The 16761-nt window shown below is 52.3% G+C and overlaps 1 protein-coding gene across 1 annotated transcript in view; it reads right to left on the minus strand.

Annotated features, from left to right (window-relative positions):
* Positions 1-252: 252 nt before the first annotated feature.
* The window catches only part of LOC134984513 (uncharacterized), a 32354-nt gene continuing 15845 nt past the window's right edge, over positions 253-16761 (minus strand). The window contains exons 4-5 of the mRNA XM_063950080.1: positions 1156-1565; positions 253-1076 (exon numbers count right to left, since the gene is read on the minus strand). Of these exons, the coding sequence (XP_063806150.1) occupies positions 660-1076; positions 1156-1565 (827 nt within the window). The 3' untranslated portion in view covers positions 253-659. The remainder of the gene's footprint in view (positions 1077-1155; positions 1566-16761) is intronic.

Genomic DNA, 16761 nt, shown 5'->3' on the forward strand with positions numbered 1-16761 from the left:
CCTCAGCAACACTCAACTCCCATCCACCCCCCCCCCCAAAAAAAAAAAAACACCCCCCCCCCTAAAAATGCGACAGGGCGTTTTTACTACCTGCCGATAACACAATAAAACCCTTTACCTTTTTTAAAAAATACACCACACAGTTTGTTTTTTTGTAAACTTTATAAAAATATTAAATGCCAACGCCAACTCTGGCCAGGATTCATAAGCTGTACCATGAGAACGAGTGCCTTTGGACAGGAACTATGCCAACAGAACAGGAAACGGGCAAATCAGAGTACAGTAGAGGTAAACAGTGCAATTTTGCCTTGGCTGAAGAACATCATCAAATTTCCAAACAGTCTTGAAGGAACACAAGAAGTGCAGTCTTCACAACGATCCGTAGTCCGGGACAGTGAGGACACAAAACCGACGCTGCAGTACTAATGACCTCAATACAGTTCACTTTGAGCAAGAGCGTAGGATAAGGTCACCAGCAGATTTTTCTAACAAAACTAAAAAACCGGGTCCAAAAAACTAATTATAAATGAAAAAAGCGTGGGTCGCCCAGCACAGAGGACTGTGTACTCTGCATGTCAGAGTACATGCCACTGGATGAGGTGCTAGATTGGGGGGGAGGGGCTGGGCTGTGTGGCTCCCGACGGAAAAAAATACGGTTGCTAAGGGGGGTTTACCGGCGCATGCTCCATGGGGGGGTTGTTTGGGAAGGGGGGACGGGACAAATTTGGGTGATACCAAGGGTCAGTTGGCACTATCTCACATGCCGACACCAGTGTTTGGCGCCTGCCACGTGAGACAATCTCATTGACTAACCGTTGGACGATGAATTTTTGATCATCCGTCATCAGGCGCATTTCCGATGCAATAAAATTGCCAAATTGTTGTTCGGCATCCGGGGGCCTATGCAAAACCTCCTCAGCGCGTTGAAAAAACTGTTGGGAGCCAGAGGGGGTGCTATAGGGTGCAGAAGTGGTCCTCCTTGCCGTGCGCCTCGGTCTTCCTGGGCGCGCCACCGGCTCCTCCACTTCTGCCCCTTGGCCTGTGGTAGGCTCCACCTCCAGCTCCAGGGTAGCATCCTGCAATATAAGAAAAACAAAAATTAGGTCTATGTCAAAATTGGTGGGTGGCATATGAAACAAATGTGTGTGTACTTACCAGATCCAGACTCTCCTGGGCCTCCTCTTCGACAAGAACTGGAGACTCTGGATCTAGAGCGTCCCGTGACCTTACCCGCGCCTCTTGCTCTATAATGAACTGAATTTGGTCATAGTACCACAGCGTCGGTTTATAGACCTCATCAGTCCCGGCTCCGGATCGCTGTGAATCTTGCACCTTCTTGCGTTCCTTCACGAACACTGTTCGGAAATTTGTAATTTTTTTCTTCACCCAATTGACATCAACATCAGAGTTTTTGCCTCTACTGTACTCAATAAGCTGCTGATATGCCCGATTCCGCTTGATTCTGTTGGCATAGTCCGGGCTTCTGACACGCCACAGGCACTCGTTCTGACGGTACAGATCAATGAATCCTGACCAGAATTGGCGGTACTCCTCAGATGACATTGCTGGTTGAAAATAAAATAACACAATTAGCCGACAAAATACAACCGCCACATACAAAAAGTCTAAAAATACTATCTATCTATATATATATATATCTATCTATATATATATATATATATATATATATATATATATATCTATCTACCCCAAAAATGCATCCCTTAATGTGTCGCCAGCATCCCCCCGGCAAGGGGGCGTGTCCTCATTATTTAAATGTGCTGGCCTCATTTTAATGGGCGTGCCTCATCTGAAAAGACTACCTAAAACCCCAGTATTTGACCGTGTACCAACAGATCACGCCCACCATAGGGAAATAAAAATTCAACCATCTTAAGCCCCACACAGTAATGCCCCCTGCACCATATTATGCCACACTCCGCAATGCCCTTGATACATTAAACCCCCACATTATGGCAGGCAAGAGTCCACATTTTATACATTACTGCAGGCAAGTGTCCCCCTTTTTACACATTATGGCAGGCACGTGTCCCCATTTTATACATCAGGGCAGAATGCCCATTTTATACATTACTGCAGGCAATTGTCCCCATTTTATACATCACGGCAGGTAAGAGTCCACTTTTTACCAGTGGCGTGCGGTGAGGTCAGTGGCTAGTGAGGCACTACAGCCATAATGTTCACCGAATCCTGCCGATGACCCCTACCGCTGCCGAGCCAATGCCCACTACTGCCTATGAGCCGATGTGCACCCACCATCAACTCACCCAGCCCTCTGCCACTAATTTGCATCTCCAGGCCTGCCTGCTCATCATACTAGTAATATATTGTACATTTTTATAGAATAAATAATAATTACTGATTGGGAAGGGAGTGGGAGGAGGACATGAATGCAATGTTGTTGTCCAGGGCTTCCATTAACTTAATGGAGAAGGGTCTGAATGTGTTAAAAAAGTAAAAAAAAAATGCGTGGGGTCCCCCCTCCTAAGTATAACCAGCCTCGGGCTCTTTGAGCAAGTCCTGGTTGTTTAAATACTGGGAAAAAATTGGACAGAGGTTCCCCGTATTTCGACAACCAGCACCGGGCTCTTAGTCCGGTCCTGGTTCCAAAAATATGGGGGACAAAAGATGTAGGGGTCCCCCATATTTTTAAAACCAGCACCGGGCTCCACTAGCCAGGGACATAATGCCACAGCCGGGGGACACATTTATGGAGGTCCCTGCGGCCGTGGCATTACCCCCCAAACTAGTCACCCCTGGCCGGGGTTCCCTGGAGGAGTGGGGGATCCCTTTAATCAAGGGGTCACCCCCCCCTCCAGGCACCCAAGGACCAAGGGTGTAGCACGAGGCTGTCCCCCCCATCCGTGGGCGGTGGATGGGAGGCTGATAGTCATGTGTTTAAAGAAGAGAATATTGTCTTTTGTTGTGGAACTACAAGGCCCAGCAAGCCTCCCCCGCTTGCTGGTACTTGGAGAACCTCAAGTACCAGCATGCAGGGAAATAACGGGGTCGCTGGTACCTGAATGTCTACAAAAAAATAAAAAAAATAAAAAAAACACAACTCGCACACCGTGACAGTAAAAATTTATTAAAACACACTTACACACTCACACACTCACACATACTTACCTACATCCCACGCCGGTCACGTCCACTTGTCCAGTAAAATCCAATAGGGTAGGGGTACCTGTAAAAATAAAAATTATACTTAACTAACTAACCTGCTGCTGCTGGGGAGAGCCGCATACACTGCAGGGCCATGCCGCTGCTCCTGTCAGTGGGAGGACGGAGCCGGCGGAGAAGGGGGGAGATCCGCATGTGGGAGAGCCCCCCCAGTGCCAGATACATTGCCCCACAGTCCCAGATACATTGCTCCCCTAGTGCCAGATACATTGCCCCACAGTGCCAGATACGGTGCCCCCCCAGTGCCAGATACGGTGCCCCCCCAGTGCCAGATACGGTGCCCCCCAGTGCCATGTTACATTGCCCCACAGTGCTAGATTTGCCCCCCCAAGAGCCAGTATAGCCCTGTGCCAGATATGCCCCCCCCCAGTGCCAAGTTACATTGCCCCACAGTGCCAGGTATGACCCACAGTGCCAGGTTACTTTGCCCCACAGGGCTAGATATGCCCCCCCCAGTGCCAGGTTACATTGCCCCACAGTGCCAGATATGACCCACAGTGCCAGGTTACATTTCCCCACAGTGCCAGATATGACCCACAGTGCCAGGTTACATTGCCCCACAGTGCCAGATATGACCCACAGTGCCAGTATACATTGCCCCACAGTGCCAGATATGACCCACAGTGCCAGGTTACATTGCCCCACAGTGCCAGGTTACATTGCCCCACAGTGCCAGATATGACCCACAGTGCCAGGTTACATTGCCCCACAGTGCCAGATATGACCCACAGTGCCAGGTTACATTGCCCCACAGTGCCAGGTTACATTGCCCCACAGTGCCAGATATGACCCACAGTGCCAGGTTACATTGACCCACAGTGCCAGATATGACCCACAGTGCCAGATATAACCCACAGTGCCAGGTTACATTGCCCCACAGTGCCAGATATGACCCACAGTGCCAGGTTACATTGCCCCACAGTGCCAGATATGCCCCCCCCCAGTGCCAGTATACATTGCCCCCCAGTGCCAGATATAACCCTCAGTGCCAGGTTACATTGCCCCACAGTGCCAGATATGCCCCCCCCCCCAGTGCCAGTATACATTGCCCCACAGTGCCAGATATGCCCCCCCAGTGCCAGGTTACACTGCCCCACAGTGCCAGATATGCCCCCCCAGTGCCAGGTTACACTGCCCCACAGTGCCAGATATGCCCCCCCCAGTGCCAGGTTACATTGCCCCACAGTGCCAGATATGACCCCCCCAGTGCCAGGTTACATTGCCCCACAGTGCCAGATATGACCCTCAGTGCCAGGTTACATTGCCCCACAGTGCCAGATATGCCCCCCCCAGTGCCAGGTTACATTGCCCCACAGTGCCAGATATGCCCCCCCCCCAGTGCCAGGTTACATTGCCCCACAGTGCCAGATATGACCCTCAGTGCCAGGTTACATTGCCCCACAGTGCCACATATGACCCACAGTGCCAGTATACATTGCCCCACAGTGCCAGATATGACCCACAGTGCCAGGTTACATTGCCCCACAGTGCCAGGTTACATTGCCCCACAGTGCCAGATATGACCCACAGTGCCAGGTTACATTGCCCCACAGTGCCAGATATGACCCACAGTGCCAGGTTACATTGCCCCACAGTGCCAGATATGCCCCCCCCCCCCCCCCCCCAGTGCCAGTATACATTGCCCCACAGTGCCAGATATGACCCTCAGTGCCAGGTTACATTGCCCCACAGTGCCAGATATGACCCCCCAGTGCCAGGTTACATTGCCCCACAGTGCCAGATATGACCCTCAGTGCCAGGTTACATTGCCCCACAGTGCCAGATATGCCCCCCCCAGTGCCAGGTTACATTGCCCCACAGTGCCAGGTTACATTGCCCCACAGTGCCAGATATGACCCACAGTGCCAGGTTACATTGCCCCACAGTGCCAGATATGACCCACAGTGCCAGGTTACATTGCCCCACAGTGCCAGATATGACCCACAGTGCCAGTTTACATTGCCCCACAGTGCCAGATATGCCCCCCCCCAGTGCCAGTATACATTGCCCCACAGTGCCAGATATGACCCTCAGTGCCAGGTTACATTGCCCCACAGTGCCAGATATGCCCCCCCCCCAGTGCCAGTATACATTGCCCCACAGTGCCAGATATGACCCTCAGTGCCAGGTTACATTGCCCCACAGTGCCAGATATGCCCCCCCCCAGTGCCAGGTTACATTGCCCCACAGTGCCAGGTTACATTGCCCCACAGTGCCAGATATGACCCACAGTGCCAGGTTACATTGCCCCACAGTGCCAGATATGACCCACAGTGCCAGGTTACATTGCCCCACAGTGCCAGATATGACCCACAGTGCCAGGTTACATTGCCCTACAGTGCCAGATATGACCCACAGTGCCAGGTTACATTGCCACACAGTGCCAGATATGCCCCCCCCCCAGTGCCAGTATACATTGCCCCACAGTGCCAGATATGACCCTCAGTGCCAGGTTACATTGCCCCACAGTGCCAGATATGCCCCTCCCCCCCCAGTGCCAGTATACATTGCCCCACAGTGCCAGATATGCCCCCCCCCAGTGCCAGGTTACATTGCCCCACAGTGCCAGATATGCCCCCCCCCAGTGCCAGGTTACATTGCCCCACAGTGCCAGATATGCCCCCCCCAGTGCCAGGTTACATTGCCCCACAGTGCCAGATATGACCCTCAGTGCCAGGTTACATTGCCCCACAGTGCCAGATATGCCCCCCCAGTGCCAGGTTACATTGCCCCACAGTGCCAGATATGCCCCCCCCAGTGCCAGGTTACATTGCCCCACAGTGCCAGATATGACCCTCAGTGCCAGGTTACATTGCCCCACAGTGCCACATATGACCCACAGTGCCAGTATACATTGCCCCACAGTGCCAGATATGACCCACAGTGCCAGGTTACATTGCCCCACAGTGCCAGATATGACCCACAGTGCCAGGTTACATTGCCCCACAGTGCCAGATATGACCCACAGTGCCAGGTTACATTGCCCCACAGTGCCAGATATGCCCACGCCCCCAGTGCCAGTATACATTGCCCCACAGTGCCAGATATGACCCTCAGTGCCAGGTTACATTGCCCCACAGTGCCAGATATGACCCTCAGTGCCAGGTTACATTGCCCCACAGTGCCAGATATGCCCCCCCCAGTGCCAGATATGACCCTCAGTGCCAGGTTACATTGCCCCACAGTGCCAGATATGCCCCCCCCCCCCCCAGTGCCAGTATACATTGCCCCACAGTGCCAGATTTGACCCTCAGTGCCAGGTTACATTGCCCCACAGTGCCAGATATGCCCCCCCCAGTGCCAGATATGACCCTCAGTGCCAGGTTACATTGCCCCACAGTGCCAGATATGACCCTCAGTGCCAGGTTACATTGCCCCACAGTGCCAGATATGACCCTCAGTGCCAGGTTACATTGCCCCACAGTGCCAGATATGACCCCCCCAGTGCCAGGTTACATTGCCCCACAGTGCCAGATATGCCCCCCCCCCCCAGTGCCAGGTTACATTGCCCCACAGTGCCAGATATGACCCTCAGTGACAGGTTACATTGCCCCACAGTGCCAGATATGCCCCCCCCCCCCAGTGCCAGGTTACATTGCCCCACAGTGCCACATATGACCCTCAGTGCCAGGTTACATTGCCCCACAGTGCCAGATATGACCCTCAGTGCCAGGTTACATTGCCCCACAGTGCCAGATATGCCCCCCCCAGTGCCAGGTTACATTGCTCCACAGTGCCAGGTTACATTGCCCCACAGTGCCAGGTTACATTGCCCCACAGTGCCAGATATGACCCACAGTGCCAGGTTACATTGCCCCACAGTGCCAGATATGCCCCCCCCCCAGTGCCAGTATACATTGCCCCACAGTGCCAGATATGACCCTCAGTGCCAGGTTACATTGCCCCACAGTGCCAGATATGCCCCCCCCCCCCCAGTGCCAGTATACATTGCCCCACAGTGCCAGATTTGACCCTCAGTGCCAGGTTACATTGCCCCACAGTGCCAGATATGCCCCCCCCAGTGCCAGATATGACCCTCAGTGCCAGGTTACATTGCCCCACAGTGCCAGATATGACCCTCAGTGCCAGGTTACATTGCCCCACAGTGCCAGATATGACCCTCAGTGCCAGGTTACATTGCCCCACAGTGCCAGATATGACCCCCCCAGTGCCAGGTTACATTGCCCCACAGTGCCAGATATGCCCCCCCCCAGTGCCAGATATGACCCTCAGTGCCAGGTTACATTGCCCCACAGTGCCAGATATGACCCTCAGTGCCAGGTTACATTGCCCCACAGTGCCAGATATGACCCTCAGTGCCAGGTTACATTGCCCCACAGTGCCAGATATGACCCCCCAGTGCCAGGTTACATTGCCCCACAGTGCCACATATGACCCCCAGTGCCAGGTTACATTGCCCCACAGTGCCAGATATGACCCACAGTGCCAGGTTACATTGCCCCACAGTGCCAGATATGCCCGCCCCCCAGTGCCAGTATATGTAACCTGGCACTGTGGGGCAATGTAACCTGGCACTGGGGGGGCATATCTGGCACTGTGGGGCAATGTAACCTGGCACTGAGGGCCATATCTGGCACTGTGGGGCAATGTAACATGGCACTGAGAGTCATATCTGGCACTGTGGGGCAATGTATACTGGCACTGGGGGGGGGGGCATATCTGGCACTGTGGGGCAATGTAACCTGGCACTGTGGGTCATATCTGGCACTGTGGGGCAATGTAACCTGGCACTGTGGGTCATATCTGGCACTGTGGGGCAATGTAACCTGGCACTGTGGGGCAATGTAACCTGGCACTGTGGGTCATATCTGGCACTGTGGGGCAATGTATACTGGCACTGTGGGTCATATGTGGCACTGTGGGGCAATGTAACCTGGCACTGAGGGTCATATCTGGCACTGTGGGGCAATCTAACCTGGCACTGGGGGGGGGGCATATCTGGCACTGTGGGGCAATGTAACCTGGCACTGGGGGGGGCATATCTGGCACTGTGGGGATATGTAACCTGGCACTGAGGGTCATATCTGGCACTGTGGGGCAATGTAACCTGGCACTGAGGGTCATATCTGGCACTGTGGGGCAATGTAACCTGGCACTGGGGGTCATATCTGGCACTGTGGGGCAATGTAACCTGGCACTGAGGGTCATATCTGGCACTGTGGGGCAATGTATACTGGCACTGGGGGGGGGGGGCATATCTGGCACTGTGGGGCAATGTAACCTGGCACTGTGGGTCATATCTGGCACTGTGGGGCAATGTAACCTGGCACTGGGGGTCATATGTGGCACTGTGGGGCAATGTAACCTGGCACTGGGGGGGTCATATCTGGCACTGTGGGGCAATGTAACCTGGCACAGGGGGGGGGGGGGGCATATCTGGCACTGTGGGGCAATGTAACCTGTCACTGAGGGTCATATCTTGCACTGTGGGGCAATGTAACCTGGCACTGGGGGGGGGGGCATATCTGGCACTGTGGGGCAATGTAACCTGGCACTGGGGGGGTCATATCTGGCACTGTGGGGCAATGTAACCTGGCACTGAGGGTCATATCTGGCACTGTGGGGCAATGTAACCTGGCACTGAGGGTCATATCTGGCACTGTGGGGCAATGTAACCTGGCACTGAGGGTCATATCTGGCACTGTGGGGCAATGTAACCTGGCACTGGGGGGGGGCATATCTGGCACTGTGGGGCAATGTAACCTGGCACTGAGGGTCATATCTGGCACTGTGGGGCAATGTATACTGGCACTGGGGGGGGGGGGGCATATCTGGCACTGTGGGGCAATGTAACCTGGCACTGAGGGTCATATCTGGCACTGTGGGGCAATGTATACTGGCACTGGGGGGGGGCATATCTGGCACTGTGGGGCAATGTAACCTGGCACTGTGGGTCATATCTGGCACTGTGGGGCAATGTAACCTGGCACTGTGGGTCATATCTGGCACTGTGGGGCAATGTAACCTGGCACTGTGGGGCAATGTAACCTGGCACGGGGGGGGGGGGGGGCATATCTGGCACTGTGGGGCAATGTAACTTGGCACTGAGGGTCATATCTGGCACTGTGGGGCAATGTAACCTGGCACTGAGGGTCATATCTGGCACTGTGGGGCAATGTATACTGGCACTGGGGGGGGGGGCATATCTGGCACTGTGGGGCAATGAAACCTGGCACTGTGGGTCATATCTGGCACTGTGGGGCAATGTAACCTGGCACTGTGGGTCATATCTGGCACTGTGGGGCAATGTAACCTGGCACTGTGGGTCATATCTGGCACTGTGGGGCAATGTAACCTGGCACTGTGGGGCAATGTAACCTGGCACTGGGGGGGGGGCATATCTGGCACTGTGGGGCAATGTAACCTGGCACTGAGGGTCATATCTGGCACTGTGGGGCAATGTAACCTGGCACTGAGGGTCATATCTGGCACTGTGGGGCAATGTATACTGGCACTGGGGGGGGGGGGCATATCTGGCACTGTGGGGCAATGAAACCTGGCACTGTGGGTCATATCTGGCACTGTGGGGCAATGTAACCTGGCACTGTGGGTCATATCTGGCATTGTGGGGCAATGTAACCTGGCACTGTGGGTCATATCTGGCACTGTGGGGCAATGTAACCTGGCACTGAGGGTCATATCTGGCACTGTGGGGCAATGTAACCTGGCACTGGGGGGGGCATATCTGGCACTGTGGGGCAATGTAACCTAGCACTGGGGGGGGGGGCATATCTGGCACTGTGGGGCAATGTAACCTGGCACTGAGGGTCATATCTGGCACTGTGGGGCAATGTAACCTGGCACTGTGGGGGGCATATCTGGCACTGTGGGGCAATGTAACCTGGCACTGGGGGGGGCATATCTGGCACTGTGGGGCAATGTAACCTGGCACTGAGGGTCATATCTGGCACTGTGGGGCAATGTATACTGGCACTGGGGGGGGGAGGGGCATATCTGGCACTGTGGGGCAATGTAACCTGGCACTGAGGGTCATATCTGGCACTGTGGGGCAATGTATACTGGCACTGGGGGGGGGGGGGCATATCTGGCACTGTGGGGCAATGTAACCTGGCACTGTGGGTCATATCTGGCACTGTGGGGCAATGTAACCTGGCACTGTGGGTCATATCTGGCACTGTGGGGCAATGTAACCTGGCACTGTGGGTCATATCTGGCACTGTGGGGCAATGTAACCTGGCACTGTGGGTCATACCTGGCACTGTGGGGCAATGTATACTGGCACTGGGGGGGGGGCATATCTGGCACTGTGGGGCAATGAAACCTGGCACTGTGGGTCATATCTGGCACTGTGGGGCAATGTAACCTGGCACTGTGGGTCATATCTGGCACTGTGGGGCAATGTAACCTGGCACTGTGGGTCATATCTGGCACTGTGGGGCAATGTAACCTGGCACTGGGGGGGGCATATCTGGCACTGTGGGGCAATGTAACCTGGCACTGAGGGTCATATCTGGCACTGTGGGGCAATGTAACCTGGCACTGAGGGTCATATCTGGCACTGTGGGGCAATGTATACTGGCACTGGGGGGGGGCATATCTGGCACTGTGGGGCAATGTAACCTGGCACTGTGGGTCATATCTGGCACTGTGGGGCAATGTAACCTGGCACTGTGGGTCATATCTGGCACTGTGGGGCAATGTAACCTGGCACTGTGGGGCAATGTAACCTGGCACTGTGGGTCATATCTGGCACTGTGGGGCAATGTATACTGGCACTGTGGGTCATATGTGGCACTGTGGGGCAATGTAACCTGGCACTGAGGGTCATATCTGGCACTGTGGGGCAATGTAACCTGGCACTGGGGGGGGGGCATATCTGGCACTGTGGGGCAATGTAACCTGGCACTGAGGGTCATATCTGGCACTGTGGGGCAATGTAACCCCACAGTGCCAGATATGACCCCCCCCCAGTGCCAGGTTACATTGCCCCACAGTGCCAGATATGCCCCCCCCAGTGCCAGGTTACATTGCCCCACAGTGCCAGATATGACCCTCAGTGCCAGGTTACATTGCCCCACAGTGCCAGATATGACCCTCAGTGCCAGGTTACATTGCCCCACAGTGCCAGATATGCCCCCCCCAGTGCCAGGTTACATTGCCCCACAGTGCCAGATATGACCCTCAGTGCCAGGTTACATTGCCCCACAGTGCCAGATATGTTCCCCCCACGGTGCCAGATATGTCCCCCCCGCGGTGCCAGATATGTCCCCCCACGGTGCCCCCAGTGCTGCCCCCCAACCCCGCTGCTGATATACTTACATGTCCTTGGATGGTTTTCTCCTCCACGTGCTGCCGCTGCTGCTGCTCCTTTCTTCCTCCGCGCTGTGAAGAAAATGGACCGGCGGGGAGTGGCCACATGATGCTGATCGGCATCGCAAGGTACTAGAAACACTTGCTATATGAACTAGATAGGACACCGATCTAGCAAGGATTGACTTACCAGCACGGTCTATCTTTTCTTGCGATGCCGACCTGGCGGGGACGTGCATCGTGATCGGATAAGGAATGCAAGGTGACTTTCACCTTGCGATCTGCACTATCTTTTATTCCGATTCTGACTATATATAGTCAGAATCGGAAGAAAAAATCGTACCGTGTGTACACACCTTTATCCATACTTGTCTCTGCAATATCAACAAAACCAAAATCCAAGATAATATCCTTCAGGATTTTCCCAGTAATATCAACAACTACCTCCCCTCTCCCAATCCTACCTTCCTTCTCTATAATACAATTCATATCACCTACAAGCAATGTAGGAATTCTTCCAGACAAAAAAAAACTTTAATTTTTCAAAAAGACATTTCCTCTCTTTCTTCTCTGCTGGAGCATAAACACAAAACACCCTAAATCTCCAGCCTCTATATTTAGCAATTACAGAGATAGCTCTCCCCTCTTCTATCCCCAAATAACTTTCTATACTAATTTCTTTATTTTTAAACAAAATACCCACCCCTGCATTCCTGTTACAGCTAGAACCAGACCATATAGCCTCCCCATAGCCCCATTCCTCTTTTTCCGGTATATGAGACAATCCACATTCCTGCAAACAAATAATATCAGCATTTCTTGCTGCCATATATTCTAATACTGCCGATCTTCTGGCTTTACTTGTGATTAATCTCACATTCAGAGAGAATATTTTTAAATTAAACATTTGAAACAAAATAAAACAAACAGACAAAAAAAAAGAAACTTTATAAAACAAAACATTAGACATCCACTATGCACTGTTAGCATCACAGCACGTAAACAGAGGTTCACCCTAAAAAACATCAGGGAGTTAATTAAGCAGCCCAAGGTACAGCACAAAAAATAGCCAATTTTGACCACCATCTCTTTAGCTGAGATCTAAAGCAGTCCTCCTCACCCTATACCTTGCGGCCCCTTGTAAGAGGCACACTTCTTTAAAATAAGATTTTACTTACCGATAAATCTATTTCTCGTAGTCCGTAGTGGATGCTGGGACTCCGTAAGGACCATGGGGAATATCGGCTCCGCAGGAGACAGGGCACAAGAATAACAGCTTTAGGATCAGGTGGTGTGCACTGGCTCCTCCCCCTATGACCCTCCTCCAAGCCTCAGTTAGGATACTGTGCCCGGACGAGCGTACACAATAAGGAAGGATATTGAATCCCGGGTAAGACTCATACCAGCCACACCAATCACACCGTACAACTCGTGATCTGAACCCAGTTAACAGTATGATAAAATGAAAGGGAGCCTCTGAAAAGATGGCTCACAACAATAATAACCCGAATTTTTGTAACAATAACTATATACAAGTATTGCAGACAATCCGCACTTGGGATGGGCGCCCAGCATCCACTACGGACTACGAGAAATAGATTTATCGGTAAGTAAAATCTTATTTTCTCTGACGTCCTAGTGGATGCTGGGACTCCGTAAGGACCATGGGGATTATACCAAAGCTAACAAACGGGCGGGAGAGTGCGGATGACTCTGCAGCACCGAATGAGAGAACTCCAGGTCCTCCTCAGCCAGGGTATCAAATTTGTAGAATTTAGCAAACGTGTTTGCCCTGACCAAGTAGCTGCTCGGCAAAGGTGTAAAGCCGAGACCCCTCGGGCAGCCGCCCAAGATGAGCCCACCTTCCTTGTGGAATGGGCTTTTACAGATTTTGGCTGTGGCAGGCCTGCCACAGAATGTGCAAGCTGAATTGTACTACAAATCCAACGAGCAATCGTCTGCTTAGAAGCAGGAGCACCCAGTTTGTTGGGTGCATACAGGATAAACAGTGAGTCAGATTTTCTGACTCCAGCCGTCCTGGAAACATATATTTTCAGGGCCCTGACAACGTCAAGCAACTTAGAGTCCTCCAAGTCCCTAGTAGCCGCAGGTACCACAATAGGTTGGTTCATGTGAAATGCAGAAACCACCTTAGGTAGAAATTGAGGACGAGTCCTCAATTCTGCCCTGTCAGAATGAAAAATTAAGTAAGGGCTTTTATTATGATAAAGCCGCCAATTCTGACACACGCCTGGCTGAAGCCAGGGCTAACAGCATCGTCACCTTCCATGTGAGATATTTAAGTCCACAGTGGTGAGTGGTTCAAACCAATGTGACTTTAGGGAAACTCAACACAACATTGAGATCCCAAGGTGCCACTGGAGGCACAAAAGGAGGCTGTATTATGCAGTACCCCTTTTACAAATGTCAGAACTTCAGGCACTGAAGCCAGTTCTTTCTGGAAGAAAATCGACAGGGCCGAAATTTGAACCTTAATGGACCCTAATTTTAGGCCATAGATAGTCCTGTTGCAGGAAATGGAGAAAACGACCCAGTTGAAATTCCTCTGTAGGGGCCTTCTTGGCCTCACACCACGCAACATATTTTCGCCAAATGCGGTGATAATGTTTTGCGGTTACGTCCTTCTGGCCTTGACCAGGGTAGGGATGACTTCATCTGGAATGCCTTTTCCTTCAGGATCCGGCGTTCAACCACCATGCCGTCAAACGCAGCCGCGGTTAAGTCTTGGAACAGACAAGGCCCCTGCTGGAGCAGGTCCTTTCTTAGAGGTAGAGGCCACGGTTCGTCCGTGAGCATCTCTTGAAGTTCCAGGTACCAAGTCCTTCTTGGCCAATCCGGAACCACGAGTATAGTTCTTACTCCTCTCCTTCTTATGATTCTCAGTACTTTTGGTATGAGAGGCAGAGGAGGGAACACATACACTGACTGGTACACCCACGGCGTTACCAGAGCGTCCACCGCTATTGCCTGAGGGTCCCTTGACCTGGCGCAATATCTGTCTAGTTTTTTGTTTAGACGGGACGCCATCATGTCACCTTTGGTTTTTCCCAATGGTTTACTATCAGGTGGAAGACTTCTGGGTGAAGTCCCCACTCTCCCGGGTGGAGGTCGTGTCTGCTGAGGAAGTCTGCTTCCCAGTTGTCCACTCCCGGAATGAACACTGCTGACAGTGCTATCACATGATTTTCCACCCAGCGAAGAATCCATTGCAGCTTCTGCCATTGCCCTCCTGCTTCTCGTGCCGCCCTGTCTGTTTACGTGGGCGACTGACATGATGTTGTCCGATTGGATCAATACCGCCTGACCCTGAAGCAGGGGTTTCGCTTGACTTAGGGCATTGTAAATGGCCCTTAGTTCCAGAATGTTTATATGAAGAGATGTTTCCATGCTTGACCACAAGCCCTGGAAATTTCTTCCCTGTGTGACTGCTCCCCAGCCTCTCAGGCTTGCATCCGTGGTCACCAGGATCCAATCCTGAATGCCAAATCTGCGGCCCTCTAGTAGATGAGCACTCTGCAGCCACCACAGAAGAGACACCCTTGTCCTTGGCGACAGGGTTATCCGCTGATGCATCTGAAGATGTGATCCGGACCATTTGTCCAGTAGATCCCACTGAAACGTTCTTGCATGGAATCTTCCGAATGGAATCGCTTCGTAAGAAGCCACCATTTTTCCCAGGACCCTCGTGCACTGATGCACTGACACCTGGCCTGGTTTTAGGAGGTTCCTGACTAGCTCGGATAACTCCCTGGCCTTCTCCTCCGGGAGAAACACCTTCTTCTGGACTGTGTCCAGAATCATTCCTAGGAACAGTAGAAGTGTCGTTGGAATCAGCTGCGATTTTGGAATATTTAGGATCCACCCGTGCTGACGTAACACTACCTGAGATAGTGCTACTCCTACTTCTAACTGTTCCCTGGACCTTGCCCTTATCAGGAGATCGTCCAAGTAAGGGATAATTAAGATGCCTTTTCTTCGAAGAAGAATCATCATTTCGGCCATTACCTTGGTAAAGACCCGAGGTGCCGTGGACAACCCAAACGGCAGCGTCTGAAACTGATAATGACAGTTTTGTACTACAAACCTGAGGTACCCTTGGTGAGAAGAGTAAATTGGGACGTGGAGATAAGCATCTTTGATGTCCAGAGACACCATATAGTCCCCTTCTTCCAGGTTCGCTATCACCGCTCTGAGTGACTCCATCTTGAATTTGAACATTTTTATGTAAGTGTTCAAGGATTTCAGATTTAAAATTGGTCTCACCGAGCCGTCCGGCTTCGGTACCACAAACAGCGTGGAATAATACCCCTTTCCCTGTTGTAGGAGGGGTACCTTGATTATCACCTGCTGGGAATACAGCTTGTGAATGGCTTCCAAAACTGCCTCCCTGTCGGAGGGAGACTTTGGTAGAGCAGACTTCAGGAACCGGCGAGGGGGAAACGCCTCGAATTCCAGTTTGTACCCCTGCGATACTACCTGTAGAATCCAGGGGTCCACTTGCGAGTGAGCCCACTGCGCGTTGAAATTCTTGAGACGGGCCCCCACCATGTCTGAGTCTGCTTGTAAAGCCCCAGCGTCATGCTGAAGACTTGGCAGAAGCAGGGGAGGGCTTCTGCTCCTGGGAAGCGGCTGCATGGTGCAGTCTTTTTCCTCTTCCTCTGCCCCGGGGCAGAAAAGAGTGGCCTTTTGCTTGCTTGTACTTATGGGAACGAAAGGACTGAGTTTGAAAAGACGGTGTCTTTTTCTGCTGATGTGAAGTGACCTGGGGTAAAAAGGTGGACTTTCCAGCCGTTGCCGTGGCCACCAGGTCCGATAGACCAGCCCCAAATAACTCCTCCCCTTTATACGGCAATACTTCCATATGTCGTTTGGAATCCGCATCCCCTGACCACTGTCGCGTCCATAACGCTCTTCTGGCAGAAATGGACATAGCACTTACTCTTGATGCCAGGGTGCAAATATCCCTCTGTGCATCACGCATATATAGTAATGCATCCTTCAAATGCTCTATAGTTAACAATATATTGTCCCTATCCAGGGTATCAATATTTTCAGTCAGGGAATCCGACCACGCGACTCCAGCACTGCACATCCAGGCTGAAGCGATTGCTGGTCGCAATATAACACCAGTATGTGTGTATATACGTTTTAGGATATTTTCCAGCCTTCTATCAGCTGGTTCTTTGAGGGTGGCCGTATCAGGAGACGGTAACGCTACTTGTTTAGATAAACGTGTGAGCGCCT

The sequence above is a fragment of the Pseudophryne corroboree genome, assembly GCF_028390025.1.
Source record: "Pseudophryne corroboree isolate aPseCor3 chromosome 3 unlocalized genomic scaffold, aPseCor3.hap2 SUPER_3_unloc_6, whole genome shotgun sequence".
NCBI lineage: Eukaryota > Metazoa > Chordata > Amphibia > Anura > Myobatrachidae > Pseudophryne > Pseudophryne corroboree.